At 38.7% G+C, this 24,454-nt stretch overlaps 1 protein-coding gene across 6 annotated transcripts in view; it reads right to left on the bottom strand.

Moving 5' to 3' along the window:
* ZNF536 (zinc finger protein 536) overlaps positions 1-24,454 on the bottom strand; it is a 400,318-nt gene that overhangs the window by 339,326 nt on the left and 36,538 nt on the right. For all 6 annotated transcript variants that reach the window (XM_074968700.1, XM_074968701.1, XM_074968706.1 and 3 more), the window contains one exon: positions 2,459-2,540. Coding sequence is in view for 3 of the 6 variants with exons in the window: in XM_074968695.1 (XP_074824796.1) it covers positions 2,459-2,540 (82 nt within the window). In the remaining 3 variants the exon portion in view is untranslated. The remainder of the gene's footprint in view (positions 1-2,458; positions 2,541-24,454) is intronic.

Here is a 24,454-nt window from a genome sequence, read left to right as displayed (position 1 = left end):
ATCTGCAGAGTAACTCTTTGCTCTCACTTTCTTTTTTGGCAGATTCTTTGCCTCTTAGCAAAGTCATGGTAGCAAAATTGATATTGTTGGGTAGAAAGGCAGGCAGTTACATTGGAACCTGCCTCCCATAGTGTGTGGGGCAGTGCGAGGAGAGCTAGGTTAGTGGTTTGGGGTGAGAGTGAGGAGAAAGAAAAATAAAATTTCAGACCAAATGCTTATTCTTACGAACTCTGATCTCACCTATCATAAAACCCAGGGAAATATCCAGAAGGTGGTGAATGTTTAAAATGCACCCTTTAACAAAGCAACACAATGTAACTGGTATCTTTCTTTACATGTCAAACAGTTTGCCTAACAAATCATAATAATGCAGAATGATATAAAATTCACCCATCAAGCCCAAACACATGCACAAAGATTACCATGGCAAAGAATTGTGAATTTCATTAAATATGTTAAAGGAGAAAAAAAATCAGCTTTGAAAAATAGTAATCCTGTCTTTCAACAAAAATATTATAGGAAGCTATGAATTTGGTAGATCTGAATAGGATGTTGGTACATGTTTTACTAAGGTAATATAATGGCACACTATTATTAGATCACATTAATCATTACTGTGCCAAAGGCACTGACAGCACCACTGAAAAGGATTGAAAGGGCTGGTAATGGATATAAATTACCCATTGTGTGATAAAAGGATTTTTACTAAGAAGGTAAGAATAAAACAGCAAATTTCTAATATAACTGTTGTGTAAAAACCAAAATAAAAGTAATCCACAGTCAGTAATATCCACAAAATCAGAAAGTAAGCACTTTGAAACAAGATAAAGTCACAATAAAAATTGTATACAATGTAAAATTAATTTCTTGGTGCATAATATTGCTATCAATTTAAATGGTTTATGTGATGACCTCTCAGGAATATGGTGAAGAGAAAGATAGGTTTAGCTAATTAGAACTGAATATGAGTTTATGTAAATATATTTAACTTCCTCAGCAGTATCAGAGGTTACAATGAACCCCAAAATTACAAGATGTGTTATAGTATTTAATTTTCCCTTCTGTTCTCTATAAGTTAAAAATTGCAACAAATAACTGAACTCTGAAATGGTTTTATTTAGATTCCAAATGATGAAGCCATTAGAAAACAAGGCAAGCCTTTGCTGAGCTATTTAGCTATTTGACTGGTACCGTTTTTGTTACCAAAGGTCCAATCCTACGCCACTCACACTCAGGTAAGAATCTTATGGACATCAATAGAAGTCAGTGAACTCAATAAGCCAGACTGTATCTTTATTTATAACAGTGTAAATCCAAAGTAGCTCCACTGAAGTCAGTGGAGTTACTCCAGATTTAAATTAGTGTAATTTTGTCTGAGTTACTCGTGTAGGACAAGACACAGTATTCTTTATCACATTTAAAAAACTGTGGACCAGATCCTCACATTGGTGTAGTTTTATTGGGTTTTTTTTTTCTTTTATAGATGCAGACACTAATCCTGGAAATATTAAGTATGTGCTTAACTTTGCTCAGATAAGTAGTTCCATTAACTTCAATGGGACAATTCATAAACCTAACATTACTCACCAGCATGTGAGTGTGCAAGGTCAAAAGCTTAGATGGGCCTGAATCTCCTCTCACCAGTTATAAATCAGTGTAACTCCACTGAAGTACATAGAGTTAGTGCTGATTTACACATGTGTAAAATTGAGAGGAGATTCAGGCACCATGATTTTAATGTGAAAGTAACACGATAGGAATTGGACCGGAAGCCATCAGAATTTTGGATTTAAGAATCAGTTAATAATTATAGATTTACTTATAGGATACTTCCTAGAATAAGTTACAGGTTACAAAGCCAAGACTTTTCTTCCAAATTTAGGATCCTGGGGCCCGATTCTGATTTCACACTGGTTTTTACCCCATTGTGAACCCAAAGGGTTAATAGCAGTTACTTTTGAACTGCACTGATACAGCTGAGAGGAAAATCAGGTCTATAACCTATTATGGAAAAAACCCATTGATTTAAGTAGGTGTTGTTCGCATAGTAATACAGAACAGAAAAGCGCCCTTAATAATATGCACGAGAGATCTTCAATAGAACTTGTTCAAAAAACAAAATAAGTGATAAAATGAATACAACAAACTCTAATCATGAGTTTCATGGATTTTTTTAAATCAACAATCTGCTGATAAAGTATTAAACGATGATTTATTTCTAATACAATTTTACATATCCGCTGTGTAAGATGAGCATTCGTGATTTTACAAAGCAGATTTTTACTTGAAAAATCTATTCATAATCAATCTACTATAGGCAGTTTTTCCCTGAAAGAATAAATGAAAATGTTTTGGTGGAGAGATAAGAAGATGCACAAGTTTGCTAGAAAAACCAGACTGTAACCATGTTCATAAACAGAGAAAAAAGTTAGGCAATAATATAATGAATGATCCTTACCAGGTAACTCTTGAACCAACGAATCTTTCTCTTGGCTGAGAGAAATTCCTAGTGACGTGGGATAGGTACTGAAGGTCAGGAACTGTAAAAACAAGAGACATGAGAAATTTAAAATATCAAAACCCTATGTTTAAACAAGTCTTTTAAACTAAAAACTTTACAATGCCACCCCCAAGTAGTTCTAATGTAACAACGTATAGAGAATACTTAGGATGGGAGTATTAACAAGATTAACACTTTTTTTTAAGGGCTCAATAATGCAAGCATTTGGTGGTCATTTATTTTTGGGAACTGAAAAGTGCTTTCAGCTCTGGATTGTTCTGACAGGGAAAACCTCTCTTCAAGACAATGCAGAGGAACAGAATAAAATCCTTCTGATCCTATCCCCTAGACAGTGCAGCAAGAGAGGACAAAACAGGATAAAACAAAAGTTGCATAGCAGACATACTCGAGAAACCCAGTTATTCTCTTTGACATTGATACTCTAATCTCTCAAACCAAGTCAGAGAGAACAACTACTAATTGTATTTCTACTTTTTTAATTCCATTTTAAAACAGAAATAAGTCCTTTGTAGATGATCTCATCTAATAAACCCCACTTAAAAGAGATAAGAGCCAGAAGTAAAAGCCAAGATACAATACTTCCAAGGTATTTATTTGTCTGTAGCAAATTTAGGGACATTACATTAGTAAAAAGTAAAAACAAAAACAAAGGGAGCTCTTATAGCAAAATAAAGTTCACAATATTAAAGCTATAATCTACAGAATTTAAAGCTGAGAAGTCTACGTATGTTTATGCCCATGCATGCCTGACAGATGAAATTAAAGGTCATTCTCAAACAATACACTCTTCTATCTATACGAACTTAAGTAGTTTATACATCAGGCTACAGGCTCTCAAAACCCAGTACAGTCATCACAGCGCTAGGGCCCCATCTTGCAAAGTCTTGTTACCAAGCACAGCCCTTACTTCTCTGAGGAGTCCCATTGTCTACACCTGGTATTCAGTGTTTGCAGAATCATGTCCTTAAATTCTGAGAGAAAAAATTAATTCCTTGGTCATTTTACTACAGTTGGGCTAAATCTTTCAATAGTTAAATGAGAAAGGGTTGCAGTACTCTGCCCTTTGTTCCCTTGAAGGGTAAATAATAATTGTGCTTATTTATTATTTATTCAATAATTTATATTGAAGGTCCAGGATACAACAATTTTACACCTCATAAATTCTGATTTTATTTTCTTTAATAAAATAGCCTTGTAACCGCACACTAAAGATTGGAGATCCAACTTTCTCACTGACTTACACCTTCTGCAGTAATTTAAACCCCGTCTGTGGCCTGGACAAATAGCCTCTTGCCCCATTTATATACATTCCAAAATGCTGCTGCAAGGTCATTCCCAGCTCATCAAGGCCACATCACCAGCTCCCCTTCTCCACTGCATCAAACACAAACTATTTGTTTTCACTTTTAAGGCCCTTACAGGTCTAACCCTGCCCTACCTATCATCTCTTATAAAGTACTGAGCCATCAACCTGCGCCATTGTTCTGTAAATGATGCCAGTCTTGAGCGCCCATTTAAAAAGTTTTCCAGTAAGCACCTTTGTGGTTCTGCCATCCTGCCCCTCTTGAATGGGAGGAACTCCCCATAAAAATCTGCAAAGCCACCTCATTGTTCTCCTTAAATCATGCCTTAAGGCTTTCTTCTGCCATGATGCCTATAAAGAAAATCAAAAGTAGCTAGACAGCTGATTTGAGGTGACCCCTGTTTTTCATGTTTATTGGTATTATTTCATTGTTTCCTTGTGATCCCCGAGCTGTTCGTTTTATTCATCAGTTGTCTATAGTCTTATACTTAGATTGTGAGGTGGCAGGGACAGTCCCCTTGTTTATGCTTGTGCAGTGCCAAGCACAATGGGGCCCTGCCCTATACGTGCGACTGCAATACAAATAAATAATAATGCACGGTGCATGCAAAGAAGGTGCAAACCATTCTCATTCTGATGTCCCATTTTTTGCAAGCATAAATGGCTATACCTGGTGCAAAGCAGTGGAAAACCAGGCCCATAGTCTACAGTACTGGCAGTAGAGTATTTTAACCTTTCATAAATAATTTGGGTTTTCAAAGCCTGGTCAGTCAGATTTTGTCCTTCCTTAAATCCAAAATCAGGATCAGTTTGGATCCAGGTCACATTTATACATACCCCCACCCCCTTTCAGAATTCAGATAAGTGATTCTGATGTATTTACCCTTCTCTTTCTCTAGTTATCCAAAAACAAACAGAGCATGAGCAAACTCCTGGACAGCTGTACCTATTAAAGCGGTTATCATATAATATTTCCAATTGTACAGTGTCTAGAAAGAGTTGACAGCTTATTTGGCATTTATTGATTTATTTTGTTGATGTCTTAAAATTCAGATATACCTTTTTAGTGTTTACTCGTAACTCATTCAAAGTAAGAATGCTGAGAACTAGAGACAATGATAATAAGCTGTTGCTTTAGAAAAGATATTATCTCACTAAACGGGTTCTTAGCGCTCCTATGCCAACATAGTAGACTACATTTTTGCTATGCTATTACAAAGCTATCTGTGTTAAAAAAAATTCAGATTTTACAAACACGCTCATGACTTGCAAAATTCTAAGAATGATTCTCAAGGGGCTTTCACTAAAATGCTTTATAAATTCTGATGACAGACAGAACAAAGTAAGGCTTCATCTCTTAAAGTCCTGTACTGATTTGTTTGGAGTCTTCATGTCATTGATCAGCATGTCAATGTCTCTTGCAATCTGCTTTCCAGTTCATGGCTGCGAGTGAACCCCTCCGGTTAAAAACCTTAAATGATTTAAGATCTGTGATACATAACCTCATGGACAAATTGGGAAAATCTGTAGCTTTGCACATTTAGCTGTAGTAGAAATTATTTAAAACCTTATAAAAAGATATTTTACCTACCTGTGCTAATATTATTCTAACATATTTGACACTGTGTAAAGCAGATATTTTAAACGGGTAAGCTGCAAGCATGAAAACAAATTAAGATAGTTCCATTTATACCAAATTGGGCCAAAATGTGCATTGCGTACCCCTGCAGACCAATTTATCAAACAATTGATCCTCCAGGAGCAAAATACAAGTGCAGTAGCTTTGGCCTCCCCAGTGAAAGAATCAGTTCCCTCCATGCACATGAGCAGCAATGGAAGTTATTGCACACAGCCCTTCCCAGAAAGAAGAATAAACCTGGGATGCCTTCACAAAAAGCCTGATAAAGAGTACAGTGGAGATATATGAAATGTAATTATTCTTCACCTAAACATGCACATGTAACTCATTACTGTTAAAAGAAATCTCTCACACACACACACACACACATTAAAGAGAGAAAGGGATGTCTCTTTCCACTGATGAAACGCAGGGAGGGATTTATGCAGGTGATAAGGGTTATGTACAAAAAACTACCACACAAGAATGGGAGAACAGACCCTTAAAGTATAGACTCACTCAGAACCCCTGGGAGCTTTTCCTGAGAGAAAAGAGAGAGCGGATTTCAATCATCAGGGCCTCAGCACCACATCCTAGTCCCATTGAAGTGAATGGAAAACTCCCATTGATTTCAGTGGGACAAGGACTGGCCCCTCTGTAAACAGACCTTTTGAGGAGATGACATGTCACATTTAACTAATTATTCTCACTATCAGTTGTTTCCTGATGGCCTCACAAAAGCTGCTACAGCTGTTGGAAATGCATGGCCAGAAAGACAGACATGTAGGCAGGCAAACAGACTGAACTACACTAGGAGTCCAGCAGCCCTTTAATGGGAAAACTTTCAATTGAGTTCAGCGTGAACTTTGCATACACTGTAATTGCAGGTTAGGAAACACTGAGCCTTAAAGGCCCATTTTAATGTCACTGGGAGTTACATGCACAAATGGAGAAGGAGAACAAGCCCCTAAAACAGGATGTTGGAATTCATCTCTCTGTTTTTCTATTGTTCTCTAAGAACCAAGAATTTACCCTGAGAACTGGCACCACAGTTCTTGGGCCAGGGCATGACTTCAACTCTTGACACAACAGGTTACACTGTGAACTGCTGACTTGATCTGCAGTGGGGCAGGCCTTCCATTCCACATGCTCTCTTCACTTGTACTTGGGGATTCCCAAAAGCGAATACTGATTTGGGGGTGGGGAGAGGGGGCAGAGAGTTTGTGGTAGGAATAAGTAAACTTCCCATCACTAAAACAAATGCCCTTTCTTCCAGGTGAACCTGAATCTTTATTGTGGTGCAAGAAAGTACCCTCATTTCACTGAGATATATGCAGCATGCTACAAATTGCCCCTCCCTTACCTCTTTCTGGTGACAGCTAGCATGACATGGCAGAGGGCTCAGCGCAGGAATTACACCATATTTGGCCTGCTTGTGATCTGTGCAAGTTTACAAAACCTTTGCGTAGAATAGTCCACTGTGGCACAATTTTTTCCGATTCCTTGTTCTGACCCTGATTTTCCTACACAAACATATGAACTGTGGAAATTGTTAATCCTGGTTAACATTATATTTTGTGCAGCTTCAGGCTACAGAGCTCATTCTGTGCTTAAATGTGAAAACACCATTAATTAACAAAAAACATTCACAACTAGTCCCATATCCGGGGCTACTCTTGGTCATACAAGTAAACACATATTTCGGCATTGTGCATTTGGTAGGCCTTCCCATAGCTAGCTTTGTTAGAGCCTGGTTTAAAGCCAATTGAAGTCAGTGAAAAAACTCCCATTGACTTAAGTAGGCTGTGGATCGGGTCCTTACTACAGCTCCGTGGTTCAGCATGGCTGCTAATAACATCTGTACTGCTTGTGGCAAGCATGGTTTAGCTGTGATTTGGCATTTACAGCTGTGGATTTGGAAGAGGGTAGTATTTAACCCCAGGGACCATATACAGCCCTCAATACATACACACACTTCCATTGATGTCAGCCAGATCCAGATGCAGCTGGAGGGCAGTGGGTTTATATCATCAGTTAATTACATATTGTGGGGGAAATCCTACCCTAAAATCCAGCACGGATGTGCTGTGAGGTACAGGGGGAGGAGAGGGCACAAGAAACTTCTTCCTCGGTGCACATATCCATGTAGCAGCAGGGCGGAATGCACTTCTAGGGCAAAATCCTGACCCTACTTAAGTCAATGGGACCTTTGCCATGAACTTCAACGAGGCCAGGATTTCACCCTCTGGAACTCCAGTGTTGGGAAGAAAGGGCCAGGCCAATGTGCCTGCTAGCACTCCCCAGCCCCAAGGGGAAGCAGTCTGCCAGATCAGTGGCATGAGCAGGCCCTGGGCCCCGATGCATATACAAGAGCTATGGGAGGCTGACACCTGTTGTTTCCTTTCAGAGCAGCAGGAAGATGTGCTGCCGAGCATATCGCCCATCCTGTCACTCTGCACACTGATAAATGGTTTGTATTTATCCATTTCTTTTCACTTAAAACAGATTTCCTAAAAAAAATTCGAAAGCGTAAAGGCAACGGATTCAGCAGCCACTCCCTTGTATATTGCACACACCATGTATGTGTTAAAAGAGAAACCCTTAATTCCTGTATATCAGATAATAATCACTGATCAAGGAGACATCTGAAACCTGTTCTTTCTAAATGCTTTCAGGATGCACAAGGAACAAACATTCATGGCAATCAGATAGAATGAGTAGAAATAGGACAGAAAAGGTTTCCATCACCTGCACAACTATATAACATGTATATCTTCATATAGTACATAACAAAAAGCCATGATGCTCACAGCCAATCAAATTACATTACTGTCTCTTTAATAATCAAATCCATGTGCACATTAACAGTGTTGAAAATTCAATTTAAACTCTTTGTCTGTTGCTGCTTACTCTAAAGATGGTCTTTCTTAAACAACAGAGCACCAAGGAGTCGTTAGGGCTCTCTCTTCATTACTTCAAAAAACCAATCATTAGACACCAGAGTATATACGTAATTAGAAAATCACTTCCTTTGCAATCCAAGCTAAGTAGTTTACATACTGTAATTACAGGGACAAAATCAATTTTTAATCATTTCACTGATTGGGCTCATCAGCTCTGTGGGAACATTGTAACCTGCTTGTTGTGCAAAAGCAACATCTGGGCTAAAACAATTACCCTTTGTTTGCTACAATATTCCTTAAATCTTTTTGCTTGCATAAAAAAATAAAAACATGAAGACGAGATATTTCGATGTCTTTTTGTCCTTCATCAACGTATATCCTAAAGTACTACTCGCAATGAGAGTTTAATGTTCCTCAGAATTTACAGTTTAACCATACACTTCCAAGGAATGTATTTTTTCAGTGAGATAAAAGTATCTGATTGTTTTAAAGAACCATTCAGCTGGCTAATTGTTCCATAGCTAACACATGGTATTCAAACAACCCACACATTACAAAAGCTCATCTGGATAATAATGGGCAACTATTATTGCAGTAGTTTACACTTTTCTAATACAAATGAATGGATTTTATCAAAATTTTAAAAAAAAATCTAAGAAGCTGGGTATGTGTGAAAAATAGATGGTATGAATTGGCAAGGCAAGGCTAAGCATTTTGTTCTCTTAATAGGAAATGACCTCATTTACATGGGAGTAATAATTAGTACTGCTTCACTGACAGTTAAGAAAAAAAGTTTCACAGTACAATACAGCAGCATCTCCTTTGTTAAGAGATCTACATTGATTATTAACCCTTGCCAAGAAAACCCAAATGTAATTCTCCACGACGTGGGCTAATGTTTCATGGCAAAGGTAAGAAGAGCTGGTTAAAACTAAATACAGCCCCCAAACCTATTCCACTGAAGTCAATGGGAATATTGTCATTTAAAACGATGGGAGCCTGACTGGATCTCAAGTTATTGCTTTTTTTAAAAAAAATATATACTTGTTTCTAAAATATTGTTTCCTGGCTGCTGACGCCAATCACTTGTACGTGCCATTTTCAATTTTACCTGGGCTGGGAAGCAAAAGTGAGTCAGCATTTTGGTCACACTTGGATGGTGTTCTAAGTACATTCATTCTTTGTGCCAGATCCAGTCAACTGCTATGGGCCTATTGTGCTATTCTGATTGTACAAAGGGGTTAAAAAGCAGAGTTAAATAGCCAGCTGGAGTTTTTCCAGGTAATGTAAATTTAGCTATGCCATCTCTATACCATCTCCACATAGTCCCAGGCATAGGAGGCATGCAGAGGGCGAGAGGGGAAATGGCCTGTGCAGCCTGCACTTTGGCTGTGTACCAGGCTCTTGCAATCCAAAGGCTTCTCTAACTTGCACTTGTACCAGAGGCCAAAACAGCCCCCAAATGACCGGAGAATGAGGCCTAGTATTTGATTATTACTATTTATAAGGTATCTCACATAATTTACTGTAAAGTGGCTCTGGCAAGGCCTGTTAAGCCAGCTAAAAACACAGCTTCCTTTTCTGTAGTGAAATTTAGACAGATATAAAGTGCTGGATTGACAAAGCCTGGAGACGGGAGTCCTGTATCCATATTGAGATCAGCCACAGTACAGACTGGCAGACTGAGCTCCCCCACACATCCCTGTCAAAGGGACCTTCTTTTTGAATAATTTACACAACATTTAGGTGAAAATATTTTGTATTTTATTCAGCAGATGCATTTTTTTCCTTATAATGAGGCCCTCATTAAACCAAATGTATGTGTCATATTGTCAGACAAATATATGTTAAAATGTCACTTTGAATATGAAATAAACCATTATTTAGGGGCCTGACTCATTAAAGAAAAAAAAATATAAGCAAAAGGAAAAAAATGTGTGTGTGTGTGTTAGAAACTATGGTCCAAATTTACTACCGGTGTAAGATGAGGCAATTTCAGTGAATTAAAGGGGTTGTGCCCATGTGCATCAGAGGCAAATGAGTCGCTACTAATAAAAATATATGTAATAAACAAATACTAAAAGCAAAATGATGACTGCTACTTATGGTACTGTATATTGGCACATGAAAAAGGTTTATTTGTAGCTGCCTTTCTGAAACAATAAGCCACCATGCTTGTTTTCCCCACTGATCAAATGTTATATGAAGTAGTATTAGCCATCGTCTTTGGCTACAGTCCCATAGCAACAACAAAATGGTAGCACACGAAGCACATTGCATCTTTCTCTTACATCTCATTTACTTTTGCTCCAATCTGGAGGACAAACCCCTCGGGTGAAGTCTGAGATCATCCCTAGCTATACTGTAGAGAACTTTTAAAATATTTTCCTTTCTTAAAGTTGTATAAAAACAAAAAGCAGCAAAATAATGTTAAGTATTTACTGATAAGAGCATTATTATAATACCTACTATATGACACAGAGAGAACATACTGATGTGCTGTGGTTTGAATGCTATATTTATTGATCCACACAGTTAAAATTTAGGTATCCCACACAAGAATGATGAAAATAGGCCCCAGGCCACATTATCCCATTCATGTTCTTTTCATCCAAGGAAACAAAATAATTCGCATGTGAGAGCCCAACATATTTTCATCCAATGTTGACAATATTCCACGCCCCCCCCCCACTTTCCTGTTGGTAATATCTCACCTTAAGTGATCACTCTCATAGAATCATAGAATATCAGGGTTGGAAGGGACCCCAGAAGGTCATCTAGTCCAACCCCCTGCTCGAAGCAGGACCAATTCCCAGTTAAATCATCCCAGCCAGGGCTTTGTCAAGCCTGACCTTAAAAACCTCTAAGGAAGGAGATTCTACCACCTCCCTAGGTAACGCATTCCAGTGTTTCACCACCCTCTTAGTGAAAAAGTTTTTCCTAATATCCAATCTAAACCTCCCCCATTGCAACTTGAGACCATTACTCCTCGTTCTGTCATCTGCTACCATTGAGAACAGTCTAGAGCCATCCTCTTTGGAACCCCCTTTCAGGTAGTTGAAAGCAGCTATCAAATCCCCCCTCATTCTTCTCTTCTGCAGACTAAACAATCCCAGCTCCCTCAGCCTCTCCTCATAAGTCATGTGCTCTAGACCCCTAATCATTTTTGTTGCCCTTCGCTGGACTCTCTCCAATTTATCCACATCCTTCTTGTAGTGTGGGGCCCAAAACTGGACACAGTACTCCAGATGAGGCCTCACCAGTGTCGAATAGAGGGGAACGATCACGTCCCTCGATCTGCTCGCTATGCCCCTACTTATACATCCCAAAATGCCATTGGCCTTCTTGGCAACAAGGGCACACTGTTGACTCATATCCAGCTTCTCGTCCACTGTCACCCCTAGGTCCTTTTCCGCAGAACTGCTGCCTAGCCATTCGGTCCCTAGTCTGTAGCGGTGCATTGGATTCTTCCATCCTAAGTGCAGGACCCTGCACTTATCCTTATTGAACCTCATCAGATTTCTTTTGGCCCAATCCTCCAATTTGTCTAGGTCCTTCTGTATCCTATCCCTCCCCTCCAGCGTATCTACCACTCCTCCCAGTTTAGTATCATCTGCAAATTTGCTGAGAGTGCAATCCACACCATCCTCCAGATCATTTATGAAGATATTGAACAAAACCGGCCCCAGGACCGACCCCTGGGGCACTCCACTTGACACCGGCTGCCAACTAGACATGGAGCCATTTATCACTACCCGTTGAGCCCGACAATCTAGCCAGCTTTCTACCCACCTTATAGTGCATTCATCTAGCCCATACTTCCTTAACTTGCTGACAAGAATACTGTGGGAGACAGTGTCAAAAGCTTTGCTAAAGTCAAGAAACAATACATCCACTGCTTTCCCTTCATCCACAGAACCAGTAATCTCATCATAAAAGGCGATTAGATTAGTCAGGCATGACCTTCCCTTGGTGAATCCATGCTGACTGTTCCTGATCACTTTCCTCTCATGTAAGTGCTTCAGGATTGATTCTTTGAGGACCTGCTCCATGATTTTTCCAGGGACTGAGGTGAGGCTGACTGGCCTGTAGTTCCCAGGATCCTCCTTCTTCCCTTTTTTAAAGATTGGCACTACATTAGCCTTTTTCCAGTCATCCGGGACTTCCCCCGTTCGCCACGAGTTTTCAAAGATAATGGCCAAGGGCTCTCGTTACAGTGTGTATGGTAACACCCATTGTTTCATGTTCTCTGTGTATATAAATCTCCCCACTGAATGCATCCGATGAAGTGAGCTGTAGCTCACGAAAGCTTATGCTCAAATAAATTTGTTAGTCTCTAAGGTGCCACAAGTACTCCTTTTCTTTTTGCGAATATAGACTAACACGGCTGCTACTCTGAAACCTGTCAATATTTTTAAAGTGCATGTATTTTGGGCACGAAATGGAGTAGTGGCTGCTTGCACTTATGGAGAAGATAAGCCTAGTGAAACACTGAAGTATACACTTTACTTGGAAAAAGTGGAGTGTATCTACATATACACAGAATATGAGGAAAAGAAAACCTGGGCTGTGATGTTCTGTTCAACTCTGGATTAGCATAAAGAATGTAATAGTTGAGATGTACCATCCTTACGTTGCACCTATGGAAAGCTTTAGGGAGCGGGGGTATGGGGTAGCGGGGCAAGCTCACAAATAAGAGCTTTGCACATTAACTAGCACTGGACACCACTTGCAACATCTGCTGAGTTAATTGCTCAGTCACATTGTGAAAAAAGGGTCTTGGGAAGAGTCATTGGATAATGGGCCTGATCCTGCCTATCTTTGCACCCAAGAGTAGTCGAGTTGAGTTCAATAGATCTCTTGACTTGTGTGAGTTGTTGGGTTTCCAGGATCATTCCCAATGTTTGAAAAGTGTTATAAATGGGTTACTTTAGCTGTTTGTCACTAGACGTGGGCCTCTGCTGCAAAGTTCAGATCTAGAAAAGTTCACAGAGTGTTGGGAGGTTCCGGCTCATCTCTATACTAGCAACTACTTTGAGGAACATTGTATAGCTATACAAATATAAAGCCATTTTTGTGTGTGAATACTTCCAAGTTGCACAAGCAATAACTGTTGTTGAAGCTGATGGTAATGTAAACAGAATACACAATAGTAGTACCTGTTGCCCATCAGGTTTTAAGGGTATTTTGCTATCTGGCTCTGAGTTGTCGTTACAAATAATTAGTGATAAATACATGACCCAAGACCTTTCTGGGGATAAAACAAATCAAGTCTCATTTTTAAAGGGGAGGAAATTTAAAACATTTATAAAAAAGCAGTTTAGAAAAGAGCATATCCAGTTAGTGCATCAGATTATAACACATCATATGAGACAGTTTCCACCACATCACATAAAAAGTGATACTACCCCATCTCAACCTGTTTGAGAGATAAGTTTGTTTATAGATTCTCTCTTGTTTGTTTTACATTTTCCATGTAGGAAAAAAATCCAATAACCCACACAAGATGTAGGTCAAATGTTTTCTTCTCAAATCTTCCTTGATAAGTAGTGATTTAAGAAGACTATATAAGAAGTATGTTATTCCCCTTCTGCTCACAGATATGAGTGTCTCAGAAACAGCACATTTAAAAAATATATACAATGCCACTAAAATAGGAATAGAAAATGTTTTATAGATTAACAAACATTATAATGAATTTGCACAACCCTAACTGACTGTATACATAGCATAATGAAATGGTCTACATCCTTTCAAAGAAAAATTAGGTATTCTAGCACATAGCTTTAGAAAAGCATTGTTCGTAAAAACCTGCATTTTTTCCCAGCTACCATGTAATTTGTGAGATGCATTTTTAAATGATCTGCAACTGCAGCAGGCTTCATCAGTCAGATGATACAGATAGATAATTCACCAAACTGTCACATGATCTTCCATCAGTCTAAAAGATGTGAATATATTGCCACAAGCTTTGGGAATAATGGGTGCACCTGTTTACAGTGTCACCTCTGTTTGCTAATTGTCTCCTTGAGCTACATTTTACTTCTAATGCATTTACTTTTGACAGGCAGTGTCTATTTAGAAATCACATTACTTCAAGTGCAATTGTTCTTTTGTCTATCAAGTAAATGAAGTGTTGTTATACAGATTTCAGGTTCTGATTAGTGAAGTATCAGTGCACCACAAAGGTCAATCAGTTATTTACCTGAAGTAACAGAAGTATGACAGGCCTCCAGGTCATGGTATAGCCTGTATTAATATTATATATACTACTATATACACACATACATTCTGTTTGGATGTGTGTATACACACACACACACACACACACACACACTTATTAAGGGGCAAAAACACTAATTACCATATAGATACCAAACAGGAAAAAAAATATTCATGTGAAAAACTGAAATATTAATGCAAACCTAAATATTTTCTCAAGTTATTTCAATTTAAGACAGAAGAAAATATTTAAAACTAGAGACCCAACCTTGTAAACACTTATGCATATGAGTACCTTGATTCACATATGTAAGTATTTACATGAACAGGACTTAATTTTATAAACACATTTACTTGTTTGTTCTTATAAAATAGCTAGACAAAATTAAGTTTAAAGTCACTTATATGAAGCTGAAACTGGTACGATGCTGTAAAAAATTAGTATGAACAACTTCTGGACTAAACAGAACCAAAGGGGATTTTTATTAACAGTCATATCTTCATTTGGATTGTGCGCACTAACATGACTGTAATGGTAGCAAAGCTCAGTTAAATAATGCATAGGTATACATACACACACAGTGTATCCGTACACACTATCATATATATTGACAATTGAAAAAAAATTGAGAACTAAGATTAGAACATTTATCACATAGCCACTTCACTGCATATATACTGATCCCATACTGACCAGTTACAAAAAAGCTGTACTATAACTTCTCACTATTGAGGTGGAAAACTGTACTTCTTAAGTTGCTTGCCAAAGCCTGATTATTCTTCAGACAACTCTGTTGAAGTTGCATAGGACTCTTTTTTCTCTACCATTCAAACAGCAGAGAATCTTGTGATAGGAATATTAGTCTCTCATATTAAAGGCTAAGTTCATAACTAACGTTCAGTCATCCTCATGTAAGCTCAATGTTCGGACTCGTCTCTGCACAGGCAACCTCTGGTGCTTACAAGGGGATTCCAACCACCACCACTATTTCACTACTTTGCCAAAAGAAACAGATACAAAAAGCCGTGCTTGCCTTAAGTCACATTCTAAATTGGCTCCCAGGAGCATTCCCCTACCTTGTTCACTAAAGCACTGTGTATGTTTTCTCAGTGTTTAGCATATGCTATGTAACCTGAGCAGGACTTGTACTATTCCAGTAGTTGTTTTTCTAAAGTATGTTCCCATCAGGACTATAATTACATGCAAAATACTAGAGTTAGAATTGTTCACAAAGATATTTAAAATTTTCTCTGGCCCTGAAAGCAAATGTGTAAAGAGAAAATGGAAGAAATTGTAATATTTCCCACAAATGCAACCTGATGATAACTTCAAAGCCTTCTGAATTAATGTATCTACACCAAGATTTGAGGTAGGGTAAGAAAAATATTTACTGCTACATTATGAAGACTAGTGGAATTTTCCAATTATCTCTGCAAATGTAGACAAAATTTAAATATAACCAATCAATCACAATCACTTATGTTTGTGGGTAAAGCTCCTAAAAAAAAAAAATCAAGTCTGAAACTTTCAAAGCATGTTCCTCATCTTTCTTTTAAAGTCGAAAACCAAAACTATCATTAACCTTGATGGAAGCAGAATGAAGCCCAATCTTTGTAAGTGAAAGCAAGATACATGGAATTTCTGTTTCCTTACAAACCAAACAGATCTCATTAGAAAATGTAGCTCTCCATCTAAATATAGGCAGGTGGCAGAGGAAACATTCATGTGGAAAGCATATAGAGGTATTAAACTAATCATCTAAGTTCTTCCTACTTAAAGGACTGCTATTGTTATGGCTCTTTACACAACCACTATTGATGTTTATCAAATTGCTTTGCATACAGTAAATCGGATGTTCTGTAGCAACAAAAATTAACTGTGAAGGGCTCAATCCTGAAGACTTTCATGAACATAAGTCCTTTTGCATGCAAATGGTCCCCTTGAAATCAAGGGAGTTTCGTGTATGGGGAATGACTTCTGAGGAACTAAAATCCAAAAGAATCAGGTCTTTAATAAAAGCAGCTGTGCTACCATGAAACTCAGTGCATGATTAGCTGCCACATTGTTACTGAGATATAATTGGCTAATTCAGATCACGTGTAAACAGATGGGGTTCCACTGACTTCACTGGAGTTTGACCTGTTTACAACAAGTCTAAGTTTTGCCTAATGTATATTATCAAGTAATAATACAATTAACATCACCACTCTACTGCTTACGATACTGCACTAAGGGCACATCTTCACTGGCGCTTTACACCCCTGAGCGAGAAAGTTGCAGCGCTGAAAAGTGCCAGTGTAGACAAGCCCTAAGATATTATCTCTATTGGGCACCAAAAGAAGAAGGCAGAAAGACGGAGGAATCTGAGCACTTAATACGTTATGGTTTTTCTCAGTTCTGTGGCTGGGTTATGGCTTACTGTCCACGCTGGAAATGGGTGCAGAAGGACCATGATGCAGCAGGAGAATTCTGGCCAACTACACCAAAATTTTCTCTAGGGCTCCCAGGAAATGCGCTGCAGAAACAGCTCTCCGGAAATACATTTCAAGGGCCTTATGTTCAGAGGTGCTGAGTACCTGAGTACCACAGCCCTCATTGTCTCTAATGCAGTGTGCACTCCTGCCCTCCCATATACCTGGCCAGTCCTTTCAGCAGCCTTGGTGATGCTAACCACATATGGGTACTGTGCCCTCCAGCCCCATGAATGTCAGAATTAGATGGGAAAGGCTACTTACATCCCCTTTTTTTTCCATCTTCGCCTCTCCAAACACTATGCATACTTGTGCAAGGGCGAACCAGTCGGACCCTACTGCTTTTCAGGACATTACCTTCTAAACCCCAGTGCAGGCTATAATAAAACAGCAGATATTTAATTATGTTTTAAGCATGTAGTATTTTTAAAAATCTGATAATTCTTCTAATAATCTAATCTTCCAATAAAATATTTAAGTAGGGAAAAAAATTAGGACATAATTCTCTCAAGGTAGAACTAACCTTCATTTGAGAATGGGTGAATCCAACCTTACTCCAAGGTCAGCAGTGCAAGAAACTTTGATTGTGTATCTCAGCAGGTTGTAAAACAAGGATCAACAATGATTAGGACTTTGTGGCAACTTTCAACTTTCCCTTCCAGACTGGCCATGAAGTGTGGAGGAGATGTGTAAGCCAATGGAGTGTATAGCAAAGTAGAGAAGCACATGAGTAGTAGCAATTCAAAAAGCAGCTGTGTACATGTTTTTTCCTCGTTAGTCTGTGAAATCACAAATGGTAGAATATGCACTGTACACTCAAAACCATGATAACATACTTGGCCACATTTTTATTATTATCTTTGCTCCTATGTTTCCCAAACTCGGAATGATTTCTCATCCCTCTCCCAAAAAACCCTCCTTTTTTCATTTATTTTTACACCAAATATTTCTAATGTTGTACTAAATTGAGAAAAAATGAAAGATTATTATAAAACACGACATTTATGGCTAGAGTCTTTGGAACATTCATAGTGTTACATACATTTTCTCTAAATATTCAGGAATGTATTGGTATTTTGAAATTATGTATCTCTAATAACACAAAAGTACTTAAGGACAGAAATAGACAGTAATGGAAAATGCAGTCAACTGTTGACAACATATAGAATTTCAAAAAATAATTTACAGAGAACAGCACAGCAGATGAGTCAAAATTTTCTCAAAAATATTTCTTGCCTCCGATAGTCCAATGTAATTCATTTTCTATCTCTGTTCATTAATCATTGTTAAAATTAGTGATCCATTTCTTCCACTCTGCCATCTGCACTCAGCTTCGTAACAAACATGACACCTTCCTGCATAATAAAACCTGACAACTACGAGGATGCATTTCCAAATAGCTTTCTGCATATTTGCACCTCTATAACTGATTCCGTTGTCAGACAAAAGTGGATTATTTAACTGGAGTTCTTTATCAATTCAATACACAGATGTGTGTGTGTGTGCGCACGCACATATGTTTGTGTGTGTAAAATGATCAAGTAAAATCAGTTAATTTAAATTAAATGATATTAAATAGAACATACTTTAGATCTGAATTAGGGAAGAAGGTACGCTGATGTAGATTCATCCTTCAGTTATAAGTTTAAGAAAATAATATTTGGTTTCATCTTGTAAAGTTTGCACCCACAAGAATTATCCTGACCCTTCAATTTCTGCAAAAAAATTATTCATATCTAGCTCTGTTTTGTTTTCTAGCCTTTGATCACTGACAATTTCAAATAAACATTTTAAGATGAAATCTACAAGCAATGAGAAGATATAAATAAGTGCACAAATAAATAATTAGAGCTCAATATGTCATTTTAATATGGGTAGGGCCAGCTTGCTAATGTCTTGGTGGCAGTCAGCACCCCAAAGATCAGGGTTCAGTTCTTGGTCTCTTTCAGTTCCTCCAGAAACAGACAAGGATTGGAAAGACTCCTCAGCTGTGCATTTAAATGTCCTGAATTTAATAGGTGCTGAGCACACACAACTCCCATCAACGCTAAAAGATGCTGTGGTTGTTCAGTACTTCAGAAAATGAGGCCACTAGCCAATGTTCCCTCTAATTTTTGACAGGCCGTGTGCGCAAAAAATTTCTTCTGTGCAAATTGTTGTGCGCGCGGTGTTTCACCGTGTGCGCGGGGTTTATGGTCTGTGTGCGCACACACATGCACACAGCTTAGAAGGAACAGTGCCACTAGCTGGAATTCCTAGTATTAAGCCAGATACAAAGTCCACGGGAGTCTTTCCATTGACCAATAAGAACTGTAGTGGACCCATTTTTCCACAGAGACTCCTGTGGCCAGTTAATGATCAGAGCTAATGGACTACCTCTACTGGAAGACAGTAGCCATGAATGACCTCAAAGTGGGAGTGGGAGGCACAAAAGCAGGGACATACTGGCATCTCTCAGGATCTATATGTGATCATAAAGGACCTGCTAGCCTTAAGAACAAACAAACAAACAAAACTTGAATTCTCCCCGTTAGTCCTGAAAACTAAATTGTATCTGAGACTGGAAAACAACAGTCAGCGTTAAACCTTCCATTCCATCTTAATACATTGTGCCAATGGCACGTACTGCAGGTGTCTTGTAACAGTGGGCAGAGTTACAAAATACACAGTAATCTCACCCTATCAAGTGATATCTCAGCTCAATAAAGTGAGATAAGGGCATGATGGAAACTTTAGAAACTTTCTTTTTGTCAGTTTCCTATCTCCTAAATTTTCAGTCACGGCCTCCAAAATTATGCACATCCGTACACGCCAGCAGTTGTGTATGCAAGCTGAGGAACTGCGTGCCCAGTGATCTGATTAGCATACACATATACACGCCCTTGTTCACAAATGGGTGCGTACACACATTTGATAACTGAAGTTTCAGAGGACAGATGAACATCTAGGAGAAACATTAGGGGAGGCAGCATGGTCTAGTGGTTACAGCACTAGACTTTGACTCAGGACCTGTGTTCTGTTGCCAGCTCTTCTGGGTGACCATGGGCAAGTCACTTCACCCCTGTGTGCCATAGTTTCACCATCTGCAAAATGGGGACAATGATACTTGCCTCCTCTGAGATCAACAGACAAAAATGATTATTATTTGGCTCTTCACGTTTTTATTAAAAAATCTTCATATATAATTCATTGTTGATAGTATTGTAGTTTTCAACATGTAAAAAAAAATTAAATGACTTGGTTAGAAAAATAAAACTTCTCTCCACATCTTTAAATCTTAATCTCAGATTAGCCACCATCATCCTTCTCTGTCAGATGCATATGTAACAAAAATCCTCAATGGATGAAATTCCATTGCACCATCTTTTGGGGCAATGAAACTTATGAATGTATTCTACTGTGTTATCAATATCCTCCTTGTAATACATAAAAATGTGATAAAAAGGGACCTAAATCATATGCCCAACAAGTCAAATTAAATAACTCATCCAATGTTAAAAATGAAAAGCAGCAATCCACTCTAAAAACAAAAGGACCCAATTCTGCTTTCAGATATGTGCATGTCACTTCCACTGATTTGGAAGTGGGAGCTCTGTATGCATATGAGGACAAAATTGGGCCCTAAGTGTCTACAAAAATAGGTTCACAAAATTAAGCCATTGTTCCATTAGAGCAAGTCAGAGAAAAATATACAAAACTACCCAAAAATAATTTTTGACACAACAGTATCTAATATCACAACCAAGGTCTTCAGAAGAAAACCTGCAAATGAGATGAAAGTGTCCATGCAAAGTTTAAACCAGATGAGAACTAAACAGCTGAATTTTAAACTTTGGAAAAATCAGGATTTATAATAGAGCTAGCAACTAACTGCTTGTGCTAGCAAGGCCATAGAGATTTTTTTTTTAAACATTTCAGATTAGAATCTTATCTACACAGTTCGATTTTAACCTCAGGATGTTGTTTAAACACTTCTTTATTATTTTGTTATTTAATATTTCATCTTAATTTGCCATGCAGTATCTGGAAATCGAGTGTCTAACCTATTTATTCATTCAACATATTTTAAAGCTTTCTGTAAATATTTGAGAGCAACTTGCCACCATCCTTTTTAATCTTTACCCTGAACAAATAAACAAACAAACAAAAAATAGGCATAGTCTCTATAGCTGGATCTTTTCCCTTCTAGATTTTTTTTTTCTTCACATGTCTGCATACTGACACATTCAATTTCAGGTTATCAGCACATCTGAATTACAGAATACTGATGGGGATAGAGGGCAGGCCTCTCTGGACTGATTAGCATCATTTAAGAAAGCATTCACTGGCTTGCTTCATTGGCTGCAGGGATTCCATGATGGGTGGCCTTTTAGCATTAGAAGTCAATATGGAGCAATCTCATTTGACAAAAGATTTGAAATATGGACAAAAGATTTGATTGTGGTTATTCATCGATAACTTTTTAATCTTAAAGCTACAAAATTTGGGGTTTCTTAAACTTTATAACTTTAATATGCTTAGTTTTCACTTCTTTTAACTCTCCTCCTCTCCCTCAGTTTTTATGTACTTTTTAATTTGTGCAACACTTAAATCCAAGCTTATTTCCAAAGAAATGTCTGGATGAAAATTCAGGAAAACCTTTTAACCTACTTAGCATTTGACTATAATGGAAGCATAGTTCCTGCTTCTAATCTATAAATGTATGTAAATCCACACTGAAAAACATATTTGTGTATATGAGACTTAGACTTCCATCAGAATGAGTCACAGATGTGACCAAGTATTTCATTAACACAAATAATAATTTATGGCTCATCATATTGTAACCTTTATTGGGAAAATGCAAACCGCTGGAATGGCTGAAAGTTTTAAAGTACAACAGAACTGTGATCTCAGAGAAATAAATATTCACTTCTGCACTCATATATAATGATTACATGAGCCAAAACATGAAACAATAATGCTATAGTTCTCACTAACTGGAGGATTTATATACGTTTATAACATATTCATCCACTGGCTACCAGAATCACAGAGAGAGAGTGGACAGGAGAATTTTTGATTTTTCAAGCAGATGAAAGAACTTAAGTACAGAATTTAACTTTCAAGCAGATGAAAGCACTAGATGGCGACCAGCCCCCCCCCCACCGAGTATCTGATTTTGCTACACGTGAAGACAGTGGGAGTTTCACCATTAATTTCAATGGGAACAAAATCAGCCATTGAGAAATGAAGTGGAAATGGCTTTTGCTTCGTGTGCTGGCTGCCATGATTCGGGATAAGCTCAACCAATCAGGAAAACAAGATAAATATCATGCTACTTCCAACACATGACCCATCCCAACAGACTAGGCTTGAACTTGAAATACATCACGAACAGCAGCCCAAATAATTTCACAGGTATCTAGACAAAGGGGGAAAAATACAGCAACTCCCTCTATGGCTAGTTCACGGACATGAACCAAATTTAACAAACCATTCTTGCTCTGCAGAGTCACTTCAAATTCCAATCAAGATTGATTTAAAATACTTTAATGAGTCAGGTCAAACAGTTAGCACAGTTTTTCACAAAGAACATCCAAAATAGGTGGCATATTCTACCTTCATATGTATGTATCTTTTAGTTCAGAGGTTCTCAAACTGTGGCCCATGGACCACTCCATTCATGTGGTTCGCGGATAGTTCCTTCTACGGTGCGAGCCTGGGTGGCCGCACACAAGAGAATGAAGGGCCACCCACCTAATTAGTGGAACTGCGCCGGCACAGCTCCACTAACTAGGTGCCTGGACCCTGGAGAAGACGCACATGTAAGGTGAGGTGGTGGCCTTGGGGGGAATAGGGGTAGGTGGGAGAGGGCAGTGGGGTGAGAGGAGGGGGGAATTTGGGATGTGCAGGGCTGCGTCAGCCAGAGAAGGAGGTGACTTACTTCAGCTCCAGGGCTGCGGCTGCCGGGGAGAGATGGTCCTCCTTCCCAGCCTCAGCTCTGGGGCTGCTGTGGCAGGGGAGAGACCCTCCTCCTTCCCAGCCCCAGCTCGGGACCTGCCACAGCGGGGGAGAGAGGGAGAAGGAGAGACCCTCCCTCCTTCCCAGCCCCTGCTCAGGGGCTGCTGCAGCAGGGGAGAGAGGACACATCCACTGCGTTAGAAAGGTAAGACTACTGATATTAAAATATGAGTTATGCACTTTTATTTGTAGAACAAAAAATGTTAACTATTATTAAGGTTTTTTTACATAGCACTTTTATCTGAAGTGCTTTACAATAGTTAGCTAATGGTACAAACAACATTTGGAAAGATCATTAAGTGATCCACCAAGACCCTCAGCAATTTTCAAGTGGTCCGTGAAAAAATAAGTGTGAGAATCACTGTTCTAGTTGCTTCACCATAGGGGGGCACATCCATTCTATTCACAGAATTGCTCCTGTCCTCCAACATACTCACAATTCTCCTTGCTCATGCAAATCTCTACACATGTGAGACAGTGGAAGGAGAGCAGAATAGGTCCTGAAGAAATGTATGCATTTGGCTTACTGGAATTGTACGTGCATTTCAAGTGGGCATTCAACAGTTTAAAAACTTGCCGCTTATGTGGGAGTTCAAATTTTAGGTTTTCACTTCCAGTCATTATGCGACATCTCTGCACCTTTACACCAATAACATGTTCAACATCTATTTTGTCCACTTTTAAATGGAGTAAGTCTAAACAGAGAAACAAAGTGCTATGGGGTACTTTCACTGTAGCTGAAACGTGCTTAAAATGGCCCTTCGCAAATGTTTCCAGTATGCTTTATACCGCAGCCCATGTACAATTCCTAAAACAACACCCTCCCCTCCACGTAAGAAATTAGAAATTTTGAGAGCTATTGAGCACTGAATTTGCCACAGCACCTAAGCACAAAGTTATTTAGCACAGATGTTTCTGTAACTGTGATCACTGGAAAAAAGGAGAGTGCTCAATGGCCCTCACACTTCCACCTGCATAGTGGTGGTCTAGAGCAAGTAAGCTGAGTATAATATATACCGAGTAGGAACAGTGGCTGGATCGGATGTGTAGAAGCTTTTCTCTATCAGTGTTATTCTGCTTTGTTTATGAAGGGATGTCAGGGGGTTTTTTGCATTTATAAAAAGACCCACATATTAAAAAGGGGTGAAATAGATTTTACATGGCTGGCTTTGAACCTGGGAATCTCCCACAGTGCAACTAATTGCACTGCCAGCAAGACACAGGAGTACACCCACAAGCAGCATAAAATGTAACTGTGAGAGGTGTGATGATGGGTCTTTATAAATAATACATTCATCCCAAGGTGCACTTGTGATTCTGCTGTAAATGTAGGTATTTTCCATTAGGCAGATGAGCATCAACATACATCCAAACACAACAGAAATAATAAGAGGAGAGGAGTTGCTTCTATA

The sequence above is a fragment of the Natator depressus genome, chromosome 12 (genome assembly GCF_965152275.1).
Source record: "Natator depressus isolate rNatDep1 chromosome 12, rNatDep2.hap1, whole genome shotgun sequence".
NCBI classification, from domain to species: domain Eukaryota; kingdom Metazoa; phylum Chordata; order Testudines; family Cheloniidae; genus Natator; species Natator depressus.
The sequence above is the reverse complement of the archived record's forward strand: the minus strand, read 5'-3'. Positions and strand labels throughout refer to the sequence as shown.